A 20,102-nucleotide genomic window follows, 5' to 3' on the forward strand; every position below is an offset into this window, starting at 1 on the left:
ACCCAGAATAGTGTGGGAGTGGAAAGATGATGGAATACAAGGAAAGCTCTTCGAGACTTTCCCCAGATATTCACATGTGTAAGCAACACGTCGCGTGCATGCTCAGACCCTCAGTCATGTCTGACTCTTTGTGACCCCATGCACTGTAGCCTGCCAAGTTCCTCTGTTCATGGGATTATCCTGGCAAGGATACTGGAGTGGGTTGCCATTTCCTCCTCCAGGGAATCTTTCCTACCCAGGGATCAAACCCACATCTCCTGAAACTCCTGGCAAGCAGATTTTTTACTACTGAGCTACCTGTCAAGCCCCAAACACCAGGTTATGAATTATCTATAAAACTAAAATTCATTCTTGAAGAGGAGAGGAAATATTTTGAATGCTTTAGCTCATGTTGATGATCCCTTTAAATAGAATAACATGCAGTAAATGACTGAAACATTCAAAAGCATCACCATATCAGTTATTGTCCTAAAATATAAGCAGATATACTAGTTGGCAGATGTTTTTCTAAAGAAAAAATAATGTCAAACAGAGGCATATGTAGCTAATTACCAAAATAGTAGTGACAACAACAGTCTTATTCTCAAGCCCAGAGGTATCATTTCCAGAAGGGAGTTCAGTAAGGGTAACAACCATTTTGTCAACTTCGCTCCAGTATCCGATCTGAAAAAGGACACAGAAAGAGTGAACTTGGATACATGGCCTTTCTATTACCAAAGCACTGAATTATTTTCAAACCCATGTCTGAATCTGAAATTATACCTATCCTAACCAGACTTGTCCTAAATATATAGCTTTGGAAATCCTAGCCATGGCAATCAGAGAAGAAAAAAGACATATATCTTTTAGGTATGTGAATCAAATAAGAATAGAAAGGCACTGCAAAAACCATTCCTAAAAACGGCATGTCTCTTCATGTTCACTTTTCATATTCCCCAAGGGTAATTTTTATGGGTGTGATCATATAGAAATATATATAAAATTCAAACAATGGCATTTTAGCCATAAAAGGAGAAAAAAAATGTTGACTTGAAAGTTACATGCACATTTCACTGGCTATGTCTGGTCTCCAGACCCATAATCTTTCAGCTATAGTTGTTTTTCTTCTCATTATACTCTTTCTACCTCTGTCTTAAAAAAAAAAAAAAAAGTACAATCATTTTAGTCATAGTTATTTTAAAATTGTTTATTTTTTCTTCTCATTATACTGTTTCTACCTCTGTCTTAAAAAAAAAAAGTACAATCATTTTAGTCATAGTTATTTTAAAATTGTTTCAGTATTACTTACCAGAAATAGATTTTATTTAGAAAAAAAGATTTTAAAATATATGTTTCTGGAGTTGTGGAGTCCATCTATATGAATACATGTCTCCAGGACTCTGGAAGATGAGATGGTGGGTCCACTAACCCACCTCCTCACACAGACAGAAAGCCCTTAATTCACTAATGATTTACCTTCCGGGGCCCATTCGTTTTAAGCTCCATGATGTTAATTGTGTAATTTATCCTTTTTCCATTCTGGTCAAACTTGATATTTCCTGAAAGACCTTCGACCTGCACCTAATAAGGAAATGGGAAAGGATACAGTTATAAATCTCTTCAACCAGACACAAACTGGTTGACCAGAGGACTCTCCCAGGATGTAAGTCAAGAAAATGACACTCATTAGTTTTCTTTTTGCTCTTCAACCCACCTTTGTGGAGGTAGGAAATAATATTCCCTCTACATAAAACAGAAGGTATAAGATAAGAATGACTAACTCAACAGGAAAAAAATAGTGGCCACCCTTAAGTTGCATCGCAAGCATTTTGAGTGACTGACCTGTTTGAGGGCCCTTTCTATTTCTACACCTTGCCCCCAGGGCACCGCTGGGTTTGCCAGACAGTCTCCTGCATTTCCCCTTCTGGAGATTTCAATTCTCTGCTTCCGCAGGTTTCGAAAAGCTTCGGTCATCACTTGAACAGCGTCATATGTCAGAGCAGAAGTATACTGAAAAATATTGCACATTTCATAAGAATGGGAGAAAATTCAATGACTTCCTGTGCACTGGCTAACAGAATTCCAGTTGTTCACCATACGTGCCATATCAGAGTCCAAGAATTTAGACACAATTTCTAAGAACACTCAGAATCTAAGAGGAGTAGTATAGAATATTGGAACTATGGATTGTCCCCTTGATTCTAAACATTTCAATTATATTATCATCTCATCTATTTCAGGCTGATGTTTTCTAGTTGTGCTGAGTTTTCATTTTTCCAACTAGTTTCTCATTGCAGTATCACTTTATGGCCTGATTTGGTGATACACGGAATTATGAACTTAACAAAACAATATTTCTCCTCTGTCTGAAGAGAGATTCAACTGGAAATATGGGGAGAATACTGATTAATTTCAGGATCCTTACTCTCTAATTCCATCCAAGTGATGCTCAAATAGATCTGCAGTGTTCTATTGTTGGGGTGTTTGTTTTTAAATTTTCCTAGGTGATCATGATAATCAATGAGAAGAACCACCACACTTCACAATTTTTTGTCCCCTGATGCTTCAATAATCTATGATAATATTGGTTCCAAGCTTATGATATTCAGATCTCAGTGGGGCACCAGGATTATTTTAGGAGCTTAGGGTCAAACAGAAAATAACTACTACATGAAATAACTACTACAGAAAATAACTAAGTACCATCACAGGCTGGCTAAGTACTCCAACCTAGGGATCAAACTCAGGTCTCCTGCATTGCAGGCAGATTCTTCACCATCTGAGCCACCAGGGAAGTCCAAGAATACTGGGGTGGGAAGCCTATCCCTTCTTCAGGGAATCTTCCTGACCCAGGAATTGAACCCGGGTCTTCTGCATTGCAGATAGATTCTTTACCAGCTGAGCTACCAGGGAAGTCCCCTGTATATATACTACAATGAATCAAAGTATAATGCTGCTGTCAGTAATGACAAACCACATTTTAACATAAAAGCTTTACTAACTGCTGAGAAAATTTCTTTATTCAGTATTATTTTAATCTTTAGGTAACAAGTACAGTGAAGCTGGGGGGAAAACTGCAATATCACACTGACCCCACCTCTCTCATCCTCTTGAGGACATTTTTTTTCTGCAGATATATTGTCAACACCTCACATCAGCCTTTTTTCTCTATTGGATCATCTCTATTAGCAAATCCACTGTTCCAATATCTCCTACTACCAATAAGGAGGAAAGAAATACATAGGTAGGTAGATTAGATAGATAGGTGGGTGATGATGATAATGATGATGATGATGATAGGTAATAGATAACTACTTATTAGCTTCCTATATCCCTTCAATTTCCAGCATCTTTTTCTGTTTCTTTCACAGGAGCATTTGTTAAGACAAATTTTCTAAATTTTCACACCAACACTCCTTGCTCTCTCTGTGATGTCATTCATTCTATGGCTTTAAATTACATCCAGTTGTTCAAACATGACTTTCTCAGCAGCACCCTTCATGCCCAGCCCACCCTCGATCACTTTCCTTCATGTGACCTTGTATATTGGTTTCATATTCGCCACCAGCATCTGAGTATCTTCTTCATGTATTCTTTGTCTAATTGATCTCTTCTTCCCACTAGAACAATTACTCTAAGGAAGCAGAAAACTTATCTGTGACCACTGAGTTCTCAGTTCAGGGCACATTGAGCACACTTAAGAGACTTACTTAGAAGGAAGGGAGGCAGAGAGGAAGGAAGGAAAGAAGAAACGGAGAGAAAAGGAAGGAAGGAAAAAGGGAAGAAGGGAAGAAAAAACAGAGGAGAGAGGAAGGAAAGAAGGTGGGCCAGAAATCTTGATACAGATTCTATCTTTATGGGATTCACATTCCCTCCCAGTTCAGTGAAAAGATACATTAACAGAAAATTGCAATATACCATTCAGTTTATTTCAGTTGATCAGTTGTGTCCATGGATTGCAGCACGCCAGGATTCCCTGTCCATCATCAACTCCCAGAGCTCGCTCAAACTCATGTCCATCGAGTTGGTGATGCCATCCAACCATCTCGTCCTCTGTCATCACCTTCTCTTCCTGCCTTCAATCTATCCCAGCATCAGGGTCTTTCCCAAGGAATCAGTTCTTCTCATCAGGTGGCCAAAGTATTGGAGTTTCAGCTTCAGCATCAGCCCTTCCAATGAATATTCAAGACTGATTTCCTTCAGGATGGACTGGTTGGATCTCCTTGTAGTCCAAGGGACTCTCAAGAGTCTTCTCCAAAACCACAATTCAAAAGCAAAAATTCTTTGGTGCTCAGCTTTCTTTATAGTCTGACTCTCACATCCATACATGACTACTGGAAAAGCCATAGCTTTGACTAGATGGACCTTTGTCAGCAAAGTAATGTCCCTGCTTTTTAATATTCTGTCTAGGCTGGCCATAGCTTTTTTTCCAGGAAGAAAGTGTCTTTTAATTTCATGGCTGCAATCACCATCTGCAGTGATTTTGGAGATCCCCCAAAATAAAGTCTCTCACTGTTTCCATTGTTTCCCTATCTATTTGGTATGAAGTGACGGGACTGGATGCCATAATCTTCCTTTCTGAACATTGAGTTTTAAGCCAGTTTTTTCACTCTCCTCTTTCACTTTCATCAAGAGGCTCTTTAGTTCTTCTTCACTTTCTGCCACAAAGGTGGTGTCATCTGGAAGTTCACTATTCAACTACTGTTGAAGTCTAACTTGAAGAATTTTAAGCATTATTTTGCTAGTGTGTGAGCTGAGTGTAATTGTGCAGTAGTTTGAACATTCTTGGCATTGCCTTTCTTTGAGATTAGAATGAAAAATGACCTTTTCGAATCCTGTGGCCACTGCTGAGTTTTCCAAATTTGCTGATATATTGAGTGCAGCACTTTTACAGCATCATCTTTTAAGATTTGAAATAGGTCAACTGTAATTCCATCACCTCCACTAATTTTGATCGCAGTAATGCTTCCTCTGACTCAGTTGACTTCATATTCCAGGATGTCTAGGTGAGTGATCACACCATCATGCTTATCTGGGTCATGAAGATCTTTTTTGTATAGTTCTTCTGTGTATTCCTGCTTACCTCTTCTTAATGTCTTCTGCTTCTATTAGGTTCATACCATTTCTGTCCTTTATTGAGCCCATCTTCACATGAAATATTCTCTTGGTATCTCTAATTTTTTGAAGTGATTCTAGTCTTTCCCATTCTAGTGTTTTCCTCTGTTTCTTTGCTTTGATCAATGAGTAAGGCTTTCTTATCTCTGCTTACTATTCTTTGGAATGCTGCATTCAAATGGATATATCTTTCCTTTTTCCTTTGCCTTTAGCTTCTCTTCTTTTCTCAGCAATGTGTAAAGGCCTCCACAGGCAACCATTTTGCCTTTTTGCAGTTCTTTTTCTTGGGGATGGTCTTGATCACTGCTTCCTGTACAATGTCATGAACATCCATCTATAGTTCTTCAGGCACTCTATCAGATCTAGTCCCTTGAATCTATTTGTCACTCCATTGTATAATCATAAGGGATTTGATTTAGGTCATACCTGATTGGTCTAGTGGTTTTCCCTATTTTCTTCAATTTAAGTCAATCTGGCAATAAGGAGTTCATGAGCTGAGCCACAGTCAGCTCCCAGTCTTGTTTTTGCTGACTGTACAGAGCTTCTCCATCTTTGGCTACAAAGTATATAACCAATGATTTCGGTATTGATCATCTGGTGATGTCCATGTGTAGAATCTAACAAACCATTTAGTGTTATAAATTGATCCAATGGTTGACAGATATTTTTCTTGCTTATTTTTTAATATGAGAGATGTTACAATAAGGCAAATGAGAAAGTAACTTATGTAGTATAAATTACCCCCTCCCTGAATCTAGAAATTGTTTAATATATCACATCTTTAGTGTTAAAAAAAGGAGTGTGAAGTTATTACTTAATTTCTTCCATGAATAGTTTAGCTGAATCAGTTTCATTTTATCACATGAATGAATCAAATTTGATGGGAAAGTTGATAGGAGGAAAGAAGAAAAAGAAAATGATTTTGAGACCACAGGACTGTGACTGATGCTGTGAACTGTGGTAAGATATACACATTTATTGCTAAATTTTCTTAAGCAATGTCACTGCAGGGATACATGAGCCCTTCTTCACAAATCTACATTATCTCTTGTGTGGCTGCACTTTAGTTTCCTGGAAATACCTCTACTGCTGCTGCTGCTAAGTTGCTTCAGTTGTATCCGACTCTGTGCAACCCCATAGACAGCAGCCCACCAGGCTCCGCCGTCCCTGGGATTCTCCAGGCAAGAACACTGGAGTGGGTTGCATTTCCTTCCCCAATGCATTAAAATGAAAAGTGAAAGTGAAGTCGCTCAGTCGTGTTCGACTCTTTGCGACCCCATGGACTGCAGCCCACCAGGCTCCTCCGTCCATGGGATTTTCCAGGCAAGACTACTGGAGTGGGCTGCCATTGCATTCTCTGAACTACCTCTACTCGATGGATCTAAATCAAACCCATCTCTATTTCCCCCAAATCTGCAACCTCTTCCTTCAAACTATACAAGCAAGAAATTAGCAAAATACCCTATGTTACATATCCCTGTGAAAGTGAAAGTGAGTATCAGTCATGTCCAACTCTTGGCCACCCCAGGGACCACACAGTCCATGGAATTCTCCAGGCCAGAATATTGGAGTGAGTAGCCTTTCCCTTTTCCAGGGGATCTTCCCAATCCAGGGTTACCAGGTTGCCCACATTGTAGGCATATTCTTTACCAGCGAGCCACCAGGGAAACCCAAGAATACTGGAGCGGATAGCCTATCCCTTCTCCAGGGGTTCTCCCCAACCCAGAAATCGAACAGGTGTCTCGTGTACTGGAGGTGATTCTTTTACCAACTGAGCTATCAGGAAAGCTCTTCCATGTAGGCCACCTATATTCCTGGATTGAAATGTAATTTCTGGGAGCCTCTCCTAAGAAAACATTCTCAAATACAGAGAATTTTCATACAAAGATATTAATTTCAGCATCATTCATAATGTGCAAAAATTATAAGGAATCTAAGCTTATGAGAATAAAACAATGTTTAAAAACTATACTTTCTGCTATGTGGAAGCATTATGTGAACATTAGCTTCCCTGGTAACTCAGATGGTAAAGAATCCACCTGCAATGCAAGAGATCTCGATCCCTGGGTGGGGAAGATCCCCTGGAGAAGTGAATAGCTATCCACTCCAATATTCTGACCTGGAGAATTCCATGGACTGTATAGTCCATGGGGTCACAAAGAGTTGGACATGACTGAGCGACTTTCAGTTTCACTATGCAAACAATAAAAAGTTCTATTAACAATGGTTATGCAGCAATAAAAACAATACAAGCTATAAAATAAGTGAAAAACATTACAACTAAATATTTTTCAACAGAAAATTAGAATAAAAATAATTGCATCCCTTCAACAAAAAAGGAAAGTAAAATAAACAAATTATTAGAATAAAATAAGAGGGAGGAAACACACATGATGATATTTTCTTGCCAAGTACTCTACAATATCCATGTAGCTTTTTAAAAAAATCGGTATTATAACAAAAGCATTGCTTTAAATCCTATCTATCTAAGAAAAGACTTCTTGGAGAAATAGGAATATCATGACAGCTTTTATCTGCCTCACTTACATGTCTCTATTCTCCTAGAGGAAAAACATTGATTAGTTTGCTTTCTTATACAGCAATCTGTATATTGCTAGTTTAATTCTTATGATGAAGTTTAGGTCATTGAATTAGAAACAGAAGCCTGTATTGTAGTTTGTAATCAGGAATTATGATCATAGTTAAAAGGCAAACTCTTTGTTGAGTCACCCTGCTCATAAAACTACGAGAAATCTATAGTCATCTACTAAATGTTTCAGAGTCTATAAATGCTGGTGAACTACATTAAAAAATAAGATGAGGCTGAATCAACTAAAGCATTTAAGTCCACACAGCATGTTACCATTATGATTCAGGGCATGAGCTCACTAAGAAGAAAAATCCTTGCACCTTTTCCAAATGTTCAAATTTAATCAAGTCTCAAGCTTATTATCATTGTAAATTAATAGTCACAATCATAGACTCAATTCTGCGCTGAGAGAAATTCAACAGCCTCTGTATCTAGAGCTCCTTCTGGTTTATGTTCTGCATATGTGGCTCATTTATTTTTCTCAACAAATATGTTCACATTTTTTATTGTATAGTTAAATATTTCAATTTTATTCTACCATTCACTAAACTAGATGTAAATTAATTTGAAGGGAACATGATGGCAATGTAACAATCTCTTTCCTTGAAAACAAATGCATCATCTCTGTCCTGATGTTTATGTTCAGTGAAATTCCTCAGCTGACTTGAAAATTTATATTTCAGTGGGGTGCCATTATATGCTCTACCACAATCACTCCTATTCACACTTGAAGAAGAAATCTGGGGAAACATTTTTACGGTCCATTTTCCAAACGCACTTTTTATTTCATTTGTAAGTGTATCTTTATTGAGACTCATTTTTCAAAAGTAAAATGATGTATGCATTTTAAACATGTTTGTTTTGCCCAATAGTTATAAGATAGTATTCAATAACACATTTCTCTAATCACTGATACCAGAAAATGTTATTCTTATAGTCAAAAAACAAAATGAGATGAAAAGAAGTTCTGTATACATTTAAAATGCGACAAATATACAGAAGGTAACTAGGCTGTAATATAAAATTTTATCGGTCATAATGACAGCACCTATTCTGAAACATATGTTATCTGCATGGTGCTTTAAAAATAGGGAAAAAAAATCAAAATGTCATTCAAAAAGGAAGTACTAGGCTTTAGTATTATGAAACTGTCACAAAATTTCCTATGAATGGGCATCTCCATATCTTCCTTGACACTTGAAGCTGAATTGAGTATAGCTTAGAAAGCATCTTCTGATCTCTATCACAGCTGCCTCAAGCTCTGATTAATGCATTTACTACTCTGTTGCCTTAAGTAAGTTAACTAAAGTGTCTGTGTACAAAGTTTCTTATCAATGAGATAAGCAGAACAATGTCTCTTCTATGTCATAGAGGAGTTGGAAAAGTAAGTGAGGGAAAAAGGAAGAATTCGTGTTGATTTAGTTCTCTATGTGCCAAACATGAGCTGGGTAGTTTCCTAGAAAGTCCTTGAAAAAAAAAAATTACTCTATGCAACAAATACTTTTATTCCAATGGTATAGGAGAATATTACAAGTTATCAAGTTATATTTTGCTCAAGGTCACAAAAATATATGGCAAAGGTGGAATCTGAATCCCGATCTCTTCATTTCAGGGGTACTGAGGTGACGGGCTGTCCCGGTTGCCTTGGCCTGTCCCAGTTTTGGATCTGAAAGTTTGGAGTCCAGGCACACTGGGACTGTTGGATTTTGAGTTTTAAAATACACTAAAAATCAAAGTTATTGACCCGCATGTTTGCCTCCTTTTTTCCTTTTATTACTATCTTGTTAATGGCAAACCACTCCAGTACTCTTGCCTAGAAAAGCCCATGAACAGAGGAGCCTTGTAGGCTACAGTCCATGGGGTCGCAAAGAGTCGGACACGACTGAGCGACTTTACTTACGTACTTACTTACTTATCTTGTTACAAAATTAGCTTGTCTTTACACAGTTTTGAAAACCACCATCCTGATCTATAAGTCTCTGATCCAATAAGTTCAGAAAGTAATTTTCATTTTGGCATGTTAAAGGCCCTGAGAAATCCTGCAATAACAATCCTAATTACTTTGATTGGTCAGCATTGCCCAAACTAATAACCATTTAAAATTTTCCTTAACATCAATTATTTTCTATAAAAATAGTATTTGTGTAACATACTTTGGGCTGTCAAAAGTTTTATAGTCTAATAAATTTTATGCAGCCATTTTAAAAATAGCATCAATTATTTAGTTAAAATTATTATAAACTAAATGATACCTCCCTAGAGAATCACATAATATAATTACTCTCAGTTTCTTTATTACAAAATTATCAACATAGTCAAAAATGATGAGCTCTAGGAAAAATAATTAAGCTTATAAGAAAGTTTACAAAGTCTCTCTTTTCTTTAAGCTTCTTGGCCATGGCCTGAAATCAACTAAAGTCATATAAAAGAAAAAAAATAAAATACATTATAAACTTAAAATTATTCACTTCTCTTAATTTCAAATTCAACTGAAGTCTACCCTCTGGGAAAGAGCTGTCTGTGATAAGGTCATCTCTACTTTCCTCTAAAGCCTTTTAAATACATATCCTTTGTAGCTTCACTGAAAAAAATCACAGAATCTTCATTAAGACCCAACATCACCGGAACTACAGGAACTCTCACTCATTGTCAGTGGAAATGCAAAATAGTACAGCTACTTTGGGAGACAGATCATTTCTTTCAAAACTAAACATACTTTTATGTGATCAAGCCATCACACTCCTTGGTGTTTACCCAAAGGAGTTGAGACATGAAGCCCACTCAAAAACCATCACACACGTTAAAGAGCAGCTTTATTTATAATTGCCAAAACTTGGAAGCAACCAAGACAGTCTTCAATAAATGAAAAATAATGTGAGGTACATGAAGACAAAAGAATATTATCAGAGTTAAAAAGAAGTGAGCTACCACGCAACCAAAAGACACAGGAATTTTAAATGTAAATAACTAAGTGTAAGAAGCCAATCAAAAATGGGTACATACTATATAATTCCAACTGTATGATATTCCGGAAAAGGTGTAACTATGGAGATAGTAAAACGATCAGTCAGTGGCGGCCAGGTGTTGGTGGTGGGAGGAGGGATAAATAAATGGAATGCAAAGGGTTTTTAGAGCCATGGAAATGCTGTGTATGAAACAATAACAATGAAAGCATGCTATTATCTATTTATTCAAACCTGCAGAATGCACAAGACCAAGAGTGAATGGGCTTTTCGTTTGACTATTTTTATATTGAATTTTAATTTTATTCACTTCCATATAATAGCATATATAAAATGTGGCACAGAAAAAAGCATTTATGAAACTTGCTCGCTCTTTTGAGATTGGCACAGATTACATACTTTAGAAACAAGAAAAAGCCAACAATGGAAGAATTTTCATCTCTAAGGGTAGATTTTATTTGGAGATAGCCAAAAGTCATTTTGAGACTAAGTCTTGTGAAATGTGGTAGGGAACAGCCTGAACAAAACAAACAAACAAACAAAACTGAAAAAAAGGGTGAATGGTAACAGAAACTATGGACCTTGGGTAATTACAAGGCATGTGTCAACATAGGCTCCTCAATTCCAACACATGTATCACTCTGGTGAAGGAAATTGATATTGGAAGAGGCTGTGAGTTATAGGAACTGGGGACATACAGGAAATCTCTGTACTTTCTGCTCAATTTTGCTGTAAACCTAAACCTGCTCTAAAAATAATGTCTTAATTGCTGCTTAGTTGCTCAGTCATGTTGACTCTTTGCTACCCCATGGACTGCAGCATGCCAGGCTTCCCTATCCTTCCCTATCTCCCAGAGTTTGCTCAAACTCATGTCACTGAGTCAATGATGTCATCCAATCATCTCATCCTCTGTCGTCCTCTTCTCCTATGCCTTCAGTCTTTCCCAGCATCAGGGTCTTTTCCAAGGAGTCAGCTCTTTGCATCAGGTGGCCAGAGTATTAGAGCTTCAGCTTCAGCATCAGTCCTTTACTACTCAGGACTGATTTCCTTTAGGATTGACTGGCTGATCTCTTTGCAGTCCAAGGGACCCTCAAGAGTTCTCTCCAACACCGCAGTTCAAAAGCATCAATTCTTCAGCACTCAGGCTTCTTTATGGTCCAACTCTTACATCCATACATGACTACTGGAAAAACCATAGCTTTGACTAGACAGACCTTTGTCAGTATAATGTCTAATGTCTCTGTTTTTAGTACTTTGTCTAGGTTTGTCATAGCTTTTCTTCCAAGGAGCAAGCATCTTTTAGTTTCATGGCTTCCGTCACATCTGCAGTGATTTTTGTCCAAGAAAAAAAGTTTTCACTGTTTCCATTGTTTCCACATCTATTTGCCATGAGATGATGAGACCGGATGACATGACCTTAGTTCTTTCTTGAGTTTTAAGCCAGTTTTTTTTTTTAAACTCTCCTCTTTTTCATCAAGAGGGTCTTTAGTTTCTCTTTGCTTTCTGCCATAAGGGTGGTATCATCTGCATATCTGGGGTTATTGCTGTTTCTCCCAGCAATCTTGATTCTAGCTTGTGTTTCATCCAGCCCAGCATTTCACATGATGTACTCTGCATACAAGTTAAATAATCAGAGTGACAATATACAGCCTTGACACATTCTTTTCCCCAATTTTTAACCAGTGCATTGTTCCAAGTCCAGTTCTAAATATTGCTTCTTGACCTGCATATAGGTTTCTCAGGAAGCAGGTAAGGTGGTCTGGTATTCCCATCTCTTTAAGAGTTTTCCAGCCTGTGGGATCCACACAGTCAAAGGTTTTTTTTTTTTTTTTTAATTTATCCTTAAGTCTTAATTAGAAAACTAATAAAAACTCAACATCTTTATAAGCACACAAGTTGTATCACATTTCCAAGAGTGAAAAAGACAGCTGCATTGGCAAGAAACCAAAATGACCATCTTTTCTATTATTATTTTCTTTGAATAATAAAAATAAGTTTTTAATCCACTGGGAAGAAAGACTCTTGAAAGTAAAAAGAATATATTGAAAACAACATACTCAAATCAACACACTGCCTGGTTTTGATTCACCCATTGGCAGGTAAAGACTTTCCTTAGAGGCCGATATTTTACTTTGTTCATTGCATAACTTCTTCCCCCTGACCTCCCCTACTTCTTAGGAATCTTCTATCAGGTGAAATTTCCTTATTTTTGTAGCCTGAACAATAAAAACAATATTTTCCAGGGTTATTTAAGAATTGATTTCAGTAGAGGTGACCAGCTACAAGTTACTACTATCTTTAATAGAAGGAGGAGCTATTTGAGGGTCATAAATTTGGCAAAAATTACAAATATTAGCATATGGGTTTTAGTGCCTAGATTTGCACATCACATAATCATTGTATTAAATTTGGGAGAAATCTCAGCAATCGTGGACATTTATTCCCTTTGCAGATGAAAAAATATGGACATGAGATGAACCCAGATACCATGCAGTATAATTCAAACAGTGATAATGCATTTTTATTTTTCTTGGTATAATATGTATCTCCATAGTTTAATATATCATTTCCATTACTTTTTATAAAATATTGATTTTATCAATATCATATTCTTAATTTGAGTTTATTTCAGTTATATAAACACTTTTTAAACCTAAACCACAAAACATGAGAGATAAATCTTGTCAAGCAACTTTTTTGTTGCATGTCAAAAATACTTTAATATTCATTGTAGGTAATGACAACATGCCAGCATGGGTTTGGTCAGTTAAAACATTCAAGGAGCAGAATCATCTCCATGAAGCCACCATAGCATATTTAATGCATGATGCTAATTACTGAACTCAAAGTGATTATACTATTTTCCAACAGGCCTCATAATTAAGAAAGTTTGAATTCCTGTTTTAAGTCTTTTTCTGAGTAAAATGGGATTCTTGGAGGAAAGCCATTATTTAAGGTGACACGCAATGTCAGTCCTATATTATGGTTGAATTCTTTAACACCTGCAGGTCCCAACAGACACAATTTGAACTAGGTTCAAACTGTCCACATGACAAGGTATAACGGATGGTTATATATTACAAGTCGTTGAAGACCCTGAAAACACCAAAAATCTATCTCAAAACAGAAATGTATGCAAATTAGTTTTAAGATAGTGACAAATCATCTGAATCATCTGTCTCTTTGTCAACTTTTTTTTGAGAAAGGTAAAATGCTCACTGCAAGTGTCCCATTTAAACCCAGGTGCCATGATAGTTCAAATCTGATTACTATAGAATTTTATATTTCATCCAGCAAAATAACACTACTTTTCTGCTACAGCTGAGTAAAAGAACACAACAGATGCTCAGGACAAAAATTTAAACCCCATCTTATAGCAATCATAATTGCCTATTTTTTCCTTTACCCCTGTCTTGATATATTCAAAATATTGACTTATTTTTCACTTCATTCCTCTTCATTTCTACAAATCTCTATTATGTGCCTACTCTGTGCAAATCCCGGCATGAGCTGTGGGGCTATTAAGATAGAAGGATGCAAAGCGTCTTTCTGAATCTTGTTTTCAATCCACAAATACCTCTCAGCTGAATTTATATTCATATATTACAAATGTAGGGTTATGATAATGAAATGGAGAGAACTGGCAAGTGTAACAAATCCATTTATTTCCCATCACAAGATCTGTTGTCACCAGGGCAGCCCATAAACTTTGTGTATCAAACCTACAGCCATCGTTCTCCTCTAGGGCATTCTGGCTGCTCTCATGCATGTTAAGTTGCTGCGGTTGTGTCCAACTCTCTGTGACACTATTAAACCATAGCCCATCAGGCTGGTCAATGGAGATTCTCCAGGCAAGAATATTGGAGTGGGTTGCCATGCCCTCCTGCAGAAGATCTTCCTGACCCAGCTATCAAACTTGAGTCTTTTATATCTTCTGCATTAGGCAGATGGATTCTTTACCACTAGCACCACCTGGGAAGGCCTCAGAATAAGATAAATAATTCCTTAGAAGTCAACAAGGTTGTCTATAAAGTATTCTTTCTCAGAATTCCCTCCAAAGTCCTCTGTTCAACTTCCAGCCTTACAGAAATATTTATATTTTCCTTGCACTGAGGACTTTGTGGGAAGTCATGTTCCCTTCCTTCTTCTAATACTTATCTCTCCCTCAGGTTTTAAATTCCCTATGATTCCCTCAAAAAAGGAAGCCTTTCTTGCTTACAGATCTGGGAATAGGAGCCTCTTAAGGGCACTTTCCTTTGTCTGTTCCTTCGGAGAGCCTTTTGCTAAAGAGCTGCTCTGTGCCAGGCCTCCTTCTAGGAGCTACAAACAAGCAAAATCAGGGAACAAACAAACACCAACCAAAACCCCTGCTTCCACGGCACTTTCAAGCTGAAGGAGCCAGACATTTAACACAGTAATGAATAAATTCATTATGAATACAGTACAGCAGGAGGTATTAAACAGAAAAAACTGGAGCAGGGAAATGGCATGGGGCACACTGTGATGGGTGGGGAGATTGCAATTTTAAACAGAGAGCCTGTTGCTAGCTTCCTGGAGGAGATGGCATCCAAATAAAGACCACAGAAGGCAGGAGGCTTAGCTTTGCAGATGTGAAGGGGAGAAGAGTCCTGAAAAAGGAAGGTTCAGTGCTGGTGGGGGAAGGTCTCTTGTGCTTAAGAATGGGTGGAAAGGCCACCATAGGTGAGGCAGAGGGAGCAAGGGAACAGCCCAGGAGAGGAAGGCAGGGTATGTACAGCCATGTGAGCCAAAGGGATGCATCTACCTTTTACTCCAGTGGCATAGATGGACACCTAGTGGTCTAGAGAGGAACAGTGGTGAAACAGGAGGAAATGGGCAGACACAACATTTGAAAGAACAACATAGCCCCAGGATATGACATGATTAGAACTAACTAGATCCAAGATGGTAGATAAGTCAACTTCCACTAGACTTTGAGCCTCAGTATACATTTACTGTAACACATCAGGAAGCTATGTGACATACCCTCAAGGGCTATGACAGTTCCAAGGCTGACCATCAAAGACCAAAAAGTGGGTGGTGTCCCAATTCCTGGAAATCCCCACCCCTTCTCCCAAAATATCCAGAATACTTCTCCCACTCATTAGCCGAAATTAACTGCCCCTATAAAAACTGACAACCCCATACCCTGGGATCATCTTCACCTTTTGAGATGGCCCACACTCTGTCTGTGGAGTGTGTTTCTCGCTAAATAAATCCACTTCTTACCTGTCATTTTGTCTCTCACTCTCTCACTGAAATCTTTTTGAGCTGAGACATCAAGAACCTGAGCTTCATTAAGTCCTGAGACCAGGTGAGATCTCAGTTAAAAGACCAAGGGTTCAAGTCCCAATCTGAGTTACACAGTGTCAGCAGCATATACAGTTTACGTTTTAAAAAGACCACAAGCCTGGAAGATAGATGGACAAATGTAGAACAAGGGAATCCAGTCTGGGAAATCACTGCAATATCCCCAGCAGCAAGGCCATGGTGGCTGGATGTAAGGGGGTGCAGAAGAAGAAGTAGGATGTGCTGACAGATTGGTTGTGGGCTACAGGGCAAGTGAGGAGCCAAGTCCTTGGTTGAAAGGATAACTGTGAAGACAGGGTTGCTACCAACTGACAGTGGAAGACTGTTACAGGAATAATTTTTCAGTGGCTGAAGAGGCAGCAGGGGTGGAAATCAGAAGTTTTAGAAGTGTGTTGATTTCCACACATTAGTAAGATATTTTCCTCTGAAGTTACAAGGTCATTGCTGGTTTCTAGCCTGAAGACAGCTGATTTCATGAAGACTAGAAGTTTGTCTTCTGAGACCTGTAACAGTGCCCACTGCAAAGTGTATTGAATTGATGAATGATCATTGAACATTAGCAAATTAGTGAAAGAGAATCAGATTTAAAATCTCAGTGCCACAACTCTAGAGTTACTTTTTTGTACAGGATATAAGAATGAAGAAATTTAACATTTATAATTAATATTTGGTGTTTGTTAAAATATGTGAGGTATTGACAATTTAAGATTTTACTTGTATTGACTGAATAAGATTGATTTTACTTATGAAACTATAGTAGTTGCATTAACTTCAAGGAACACTAAAACTTTAAAATAATTATTAATTTAATAGTCCCACAACTCAATATAAATTATGTAACTTCCAATGCCTAACTGCAGAGAGAATTTGATGCAATGAACTGCAGTTTTATAAGTTTTCATGCCTATAGCATAAGTTTTTATTGTAATATAATAAAACATGATTTAAATGATCAGGCAAAGCATCTGGTACAGTCAATGATCCAAAAGAAAAATGTGCAAAGAAAGAACCACATTAGCAATTACTTTCACTCCCTTTCCTTGAACAGATCATATATGCCACCTGTTTATATTAGGAAATGGTATATTGTTCCCTATCTAGATTTTGTTCCTTTCTTCTGCCCATGAGAAAAATCATGAGAGAAACAATCATGAAAGTCCCATCTTGGAATTACTCTTTTACATCTGTTGACAACTGAAGAGCCTGATCTCTTGGCACTATACCCCTCCCAAATTCCCTGGATTGCTCATGCTATTTCATCAATCTGAGTCTTCTTCCCAAGCATCCTCCTCCACTTTTTTTCCTGCTCAACCATGCTCTGCTCAGGCATTCCACCTCGGGAAAGCCTTCTTTACTGTCCTACCTACCATACTCTCCTAATCAAGTGTAGGAGCTGCCATATTTTACATGCATTGCTCTGTATTATATAATATTTGCTTATTCACGTTTGTATCCACCATTGACTGTAGATTAGCAATGGCAAGGGTCATTTTTTAAAAATACCTTCAGTTCCCAGCTCTCTAGTACATGAGCAATACATGCCCACGTTATGATGAATTCCTGGCCAAAGGCACATCCTCCACATGGATTTTCAGTACCTTTTATCAAGATTCAAAGGCTATATAAGATATATCTCCTATTGGCACCTATGTTTCCAAAGCTATGCTAAATATTGATTAGTCTTTGTAAATGTTGTTTTATTTTTGAGCTTAGATTCAAACAGTGACTCAGAGCCTACTTGTCTTTGTTGTTTTTGGGGATGAAGTAGAAAAGAACAGTTTTATTGCTTTGTGAGGCAAAGGGGGACACAGCAAGCTCGTGCCTTGAACACCTGTGTGTCCCAATCTGGGAGAAATTGGCGAGGAGTTTTATAGCAATGGTTCAAGGGTGGGGTTTCTGATAAGGATCAGGGTATATGCAGCACCTTCATTCCTTTAATCTGGATTCCTGGCCTTCCCTGAGTTCCAAAGGGCAGGTTCAAACAGTTGCTAATCACAAAAGGAGGGAAATGTACAGACCAGGAGCAGCCAAGAGACAACAGGGCAGCCTTGGGGCGAGGTCCTGGTTCCCCTTCAAGGGACACACATTGCTTTATCTTTAAGCTTTTCTGTGCAACTAAAACCCCCAATAAATGGAAGAGCCTGTGGTTTATATTTGAGAGCCTGTGCTCTCTGGAGTGCCCCACAAGGAAGGGCCATCACAGCCTCTCTGAAACTTGGTAAAAGGAGCCATCACGGAGCCGGTATGGAAGGAAATGCTACAGCAGGAAAGGTCACCAGCAAAGTGAAATCTGGTGCTACAGCTTGGCAATCTTGGCTACAGTTTTGGCAGAATATTTTGTTCTGCCAAATATTGCCGGCAGAACACATTGCCAACAATCTCTCATCCCACCAATCTGCTTGAACTTTGATATATGGCACATGAACTTTAATAATGATATGACTTCCATGAGAAAAATAAAATCTTCTTTGCTTTCCTCCTCTCACAGCCGGCAGCTGTGGGAGGCTACAGGATGACTAACAGGGTGCTCAGAGGAACACGTCAGCTCCCTCTGAGGGTGAGTGCCACATGCAAGCTCCATCAGAGAACTAGACTGGCACCATATCTGGTTGCAGGGAAGCCTGCAATCCCACCGGATGGGATCCACAGTCAGATCCCGGCTGACAGCAGGTGGAGACAGACGCTGATAGGTGTCCCCTTGCTGACTATTGCACCAAGACCTGCCCACAAGACCACAGCCCTGTTATACAGGCATATGTGCTGAATCTCAGTCAAGGTCACCAAACAAGAAGCCACCTACTTTGGAGAAAAAAAATTAGTTCTGGGCTATTCTTTAACATCCCATGGGACACTTTAATTCTGTGTCAAATTCTCACAAAATTAAAAGGATCTATTTACACACCCCAAAGTAGAAAACTTCAGAGCTTCTAATTTTTATCTAGTACCAGATTTACAGCCAGAAACAAATTTAAAGGCAAACGTTTATATATGTTTTTTTTTTCCATTTGTGCAGAAAACAAGAGCATCAACTAAAATTCTCCAGGACGTATCAACATAACTGTGAGGGCATCTGTAATAACACTGTTCCTGATTGGTTCTTGCACAATGTGCTTTATAACACACAGATAAACACACTACACATTTGACAACATTCTGCAACTTTTAATTGTCATATAACTCTAGTTTCATAAAGCAAGTGAACATGATCTCAGCCCACTCACTCTTTCATGCACTCTCCCCCAGGTTTTACTCTTATTTCCACTCTCAATAAGGTGACCAATAGAAGAAAAATAAAAACCTTCCTATTAACAGCAGAAATATTCATATTTGGAAATAAATATAGGCCTGTATGTGTACACACAACAAAATACATTGAATAAACAAGTAAAGACTTAAATGTGCCCAAACCCACAGAGCATTCAAAGATTCTTTGATTTCATGAGGCATTATATTTATTTTGTTAATTATTCAGACAATTTTTTTTTTCTTCTTCATAAGACGTTCCAGAGAACAGGCTAATCAACCAGAAGTTAGTTAGAGACAGAGACAGAGATGGAGGTGGAGGTGGAGATGAAAGTGGAGAGGGAGGTAAGGATGGAAGTGGGAAAGGAGATGGAGATGGAGGTGGAGGTAGATCTTGATAGACATGTACCTTAATTGTAGTCGTGTGTGCTCCAGGGTATTCTTTTTCTTCTAGTGTTGACCATCTTTCTATAAACTTAGATACCAGAGAATCATCATAGTCCACTATCTGAAATCCAGAGACATTTGCTCCTCCAAACTGAATTTTTAATAGGTCTCCATCAGTAAATCCCTGGGCAGAAAACACATTTATGTCATATTTTCTATTAAGAACCAAGTAGAACTTTGACATTTACCAAATAACTCTATACACTGTGGTTTTACAAATTTCAAAGAACACCTAAGAGATATAAAAAGCCTATAGTAAATGTTTCATGCATTTTATCAGCCAATATTCTTCTTCAGCACTTAGCATCATCTTGGTTTTAGTGGTCCTTAATCAATGATTGTCCACTGGTCCTACTTACATAAAAGTTCTCCAGATTATTCAAATGGAGTCTTATTTATCCTTATTTAAGGAGAATAATGGGGTTTTATTCATTATA

The 20,102-nt window shown here is 38.0% G+C and overlaps 1 protein-coding gene across 5 annotated transcripts in view; it reads right to left on the reverse strand.

The window, feature by feature from the left end:
- Positions 1 to 20,102, reverse strand: part of GRIA2 (glutamate ionotropic receptor AMPA type subunit 2) — a 183,374-nt gene that overhangs the window by 44,554 nt on the left and 118,718 nt on the right. For all 5 annotated transcript variants that reach the window (XM_070474940.1, XM_070474941.1, XM_070474938.1 and 2 more), the window contains exons 6-9: positions 19,628 to 19,789; positions 1,822 to 1,989; positions 1,456 to 1,560; positions 553 to 663 (exon numbers count right to left, since the gene is read on the reverse strand). In XM_070474940.1, coding sequence (XP_070331041.1) covers positions 553 to 663; positions 1,456 to 1,560; positions 1,822 to 1,989; positions 19,628 to 19,789 — 546 coding nt within the window. The remainder of the gene's footprint in view (positions 1 to 552; positions 664 to 1,455; positions 1,561 to 1,821; positions 1,990 to 19,627; positions 19,790 to 20,102) is intronic.

This window comes from Odocoileus virginianus, chromosome 12 (assembly GCF_023699985.2).
Source record: "Odocoileus virginianus isolate 20LAN1187 ecotype Illinois chromosome 12, Ovbor_1.2, whole genome shotgun sequence".
In the NCBI taxonomy this organism is placed as follows: Eukaryota; Metazoa; Chordata; class Mammalia; order Artiodactyla; family Cervidae; genus Odocoileus; species Odocoileus virginianus.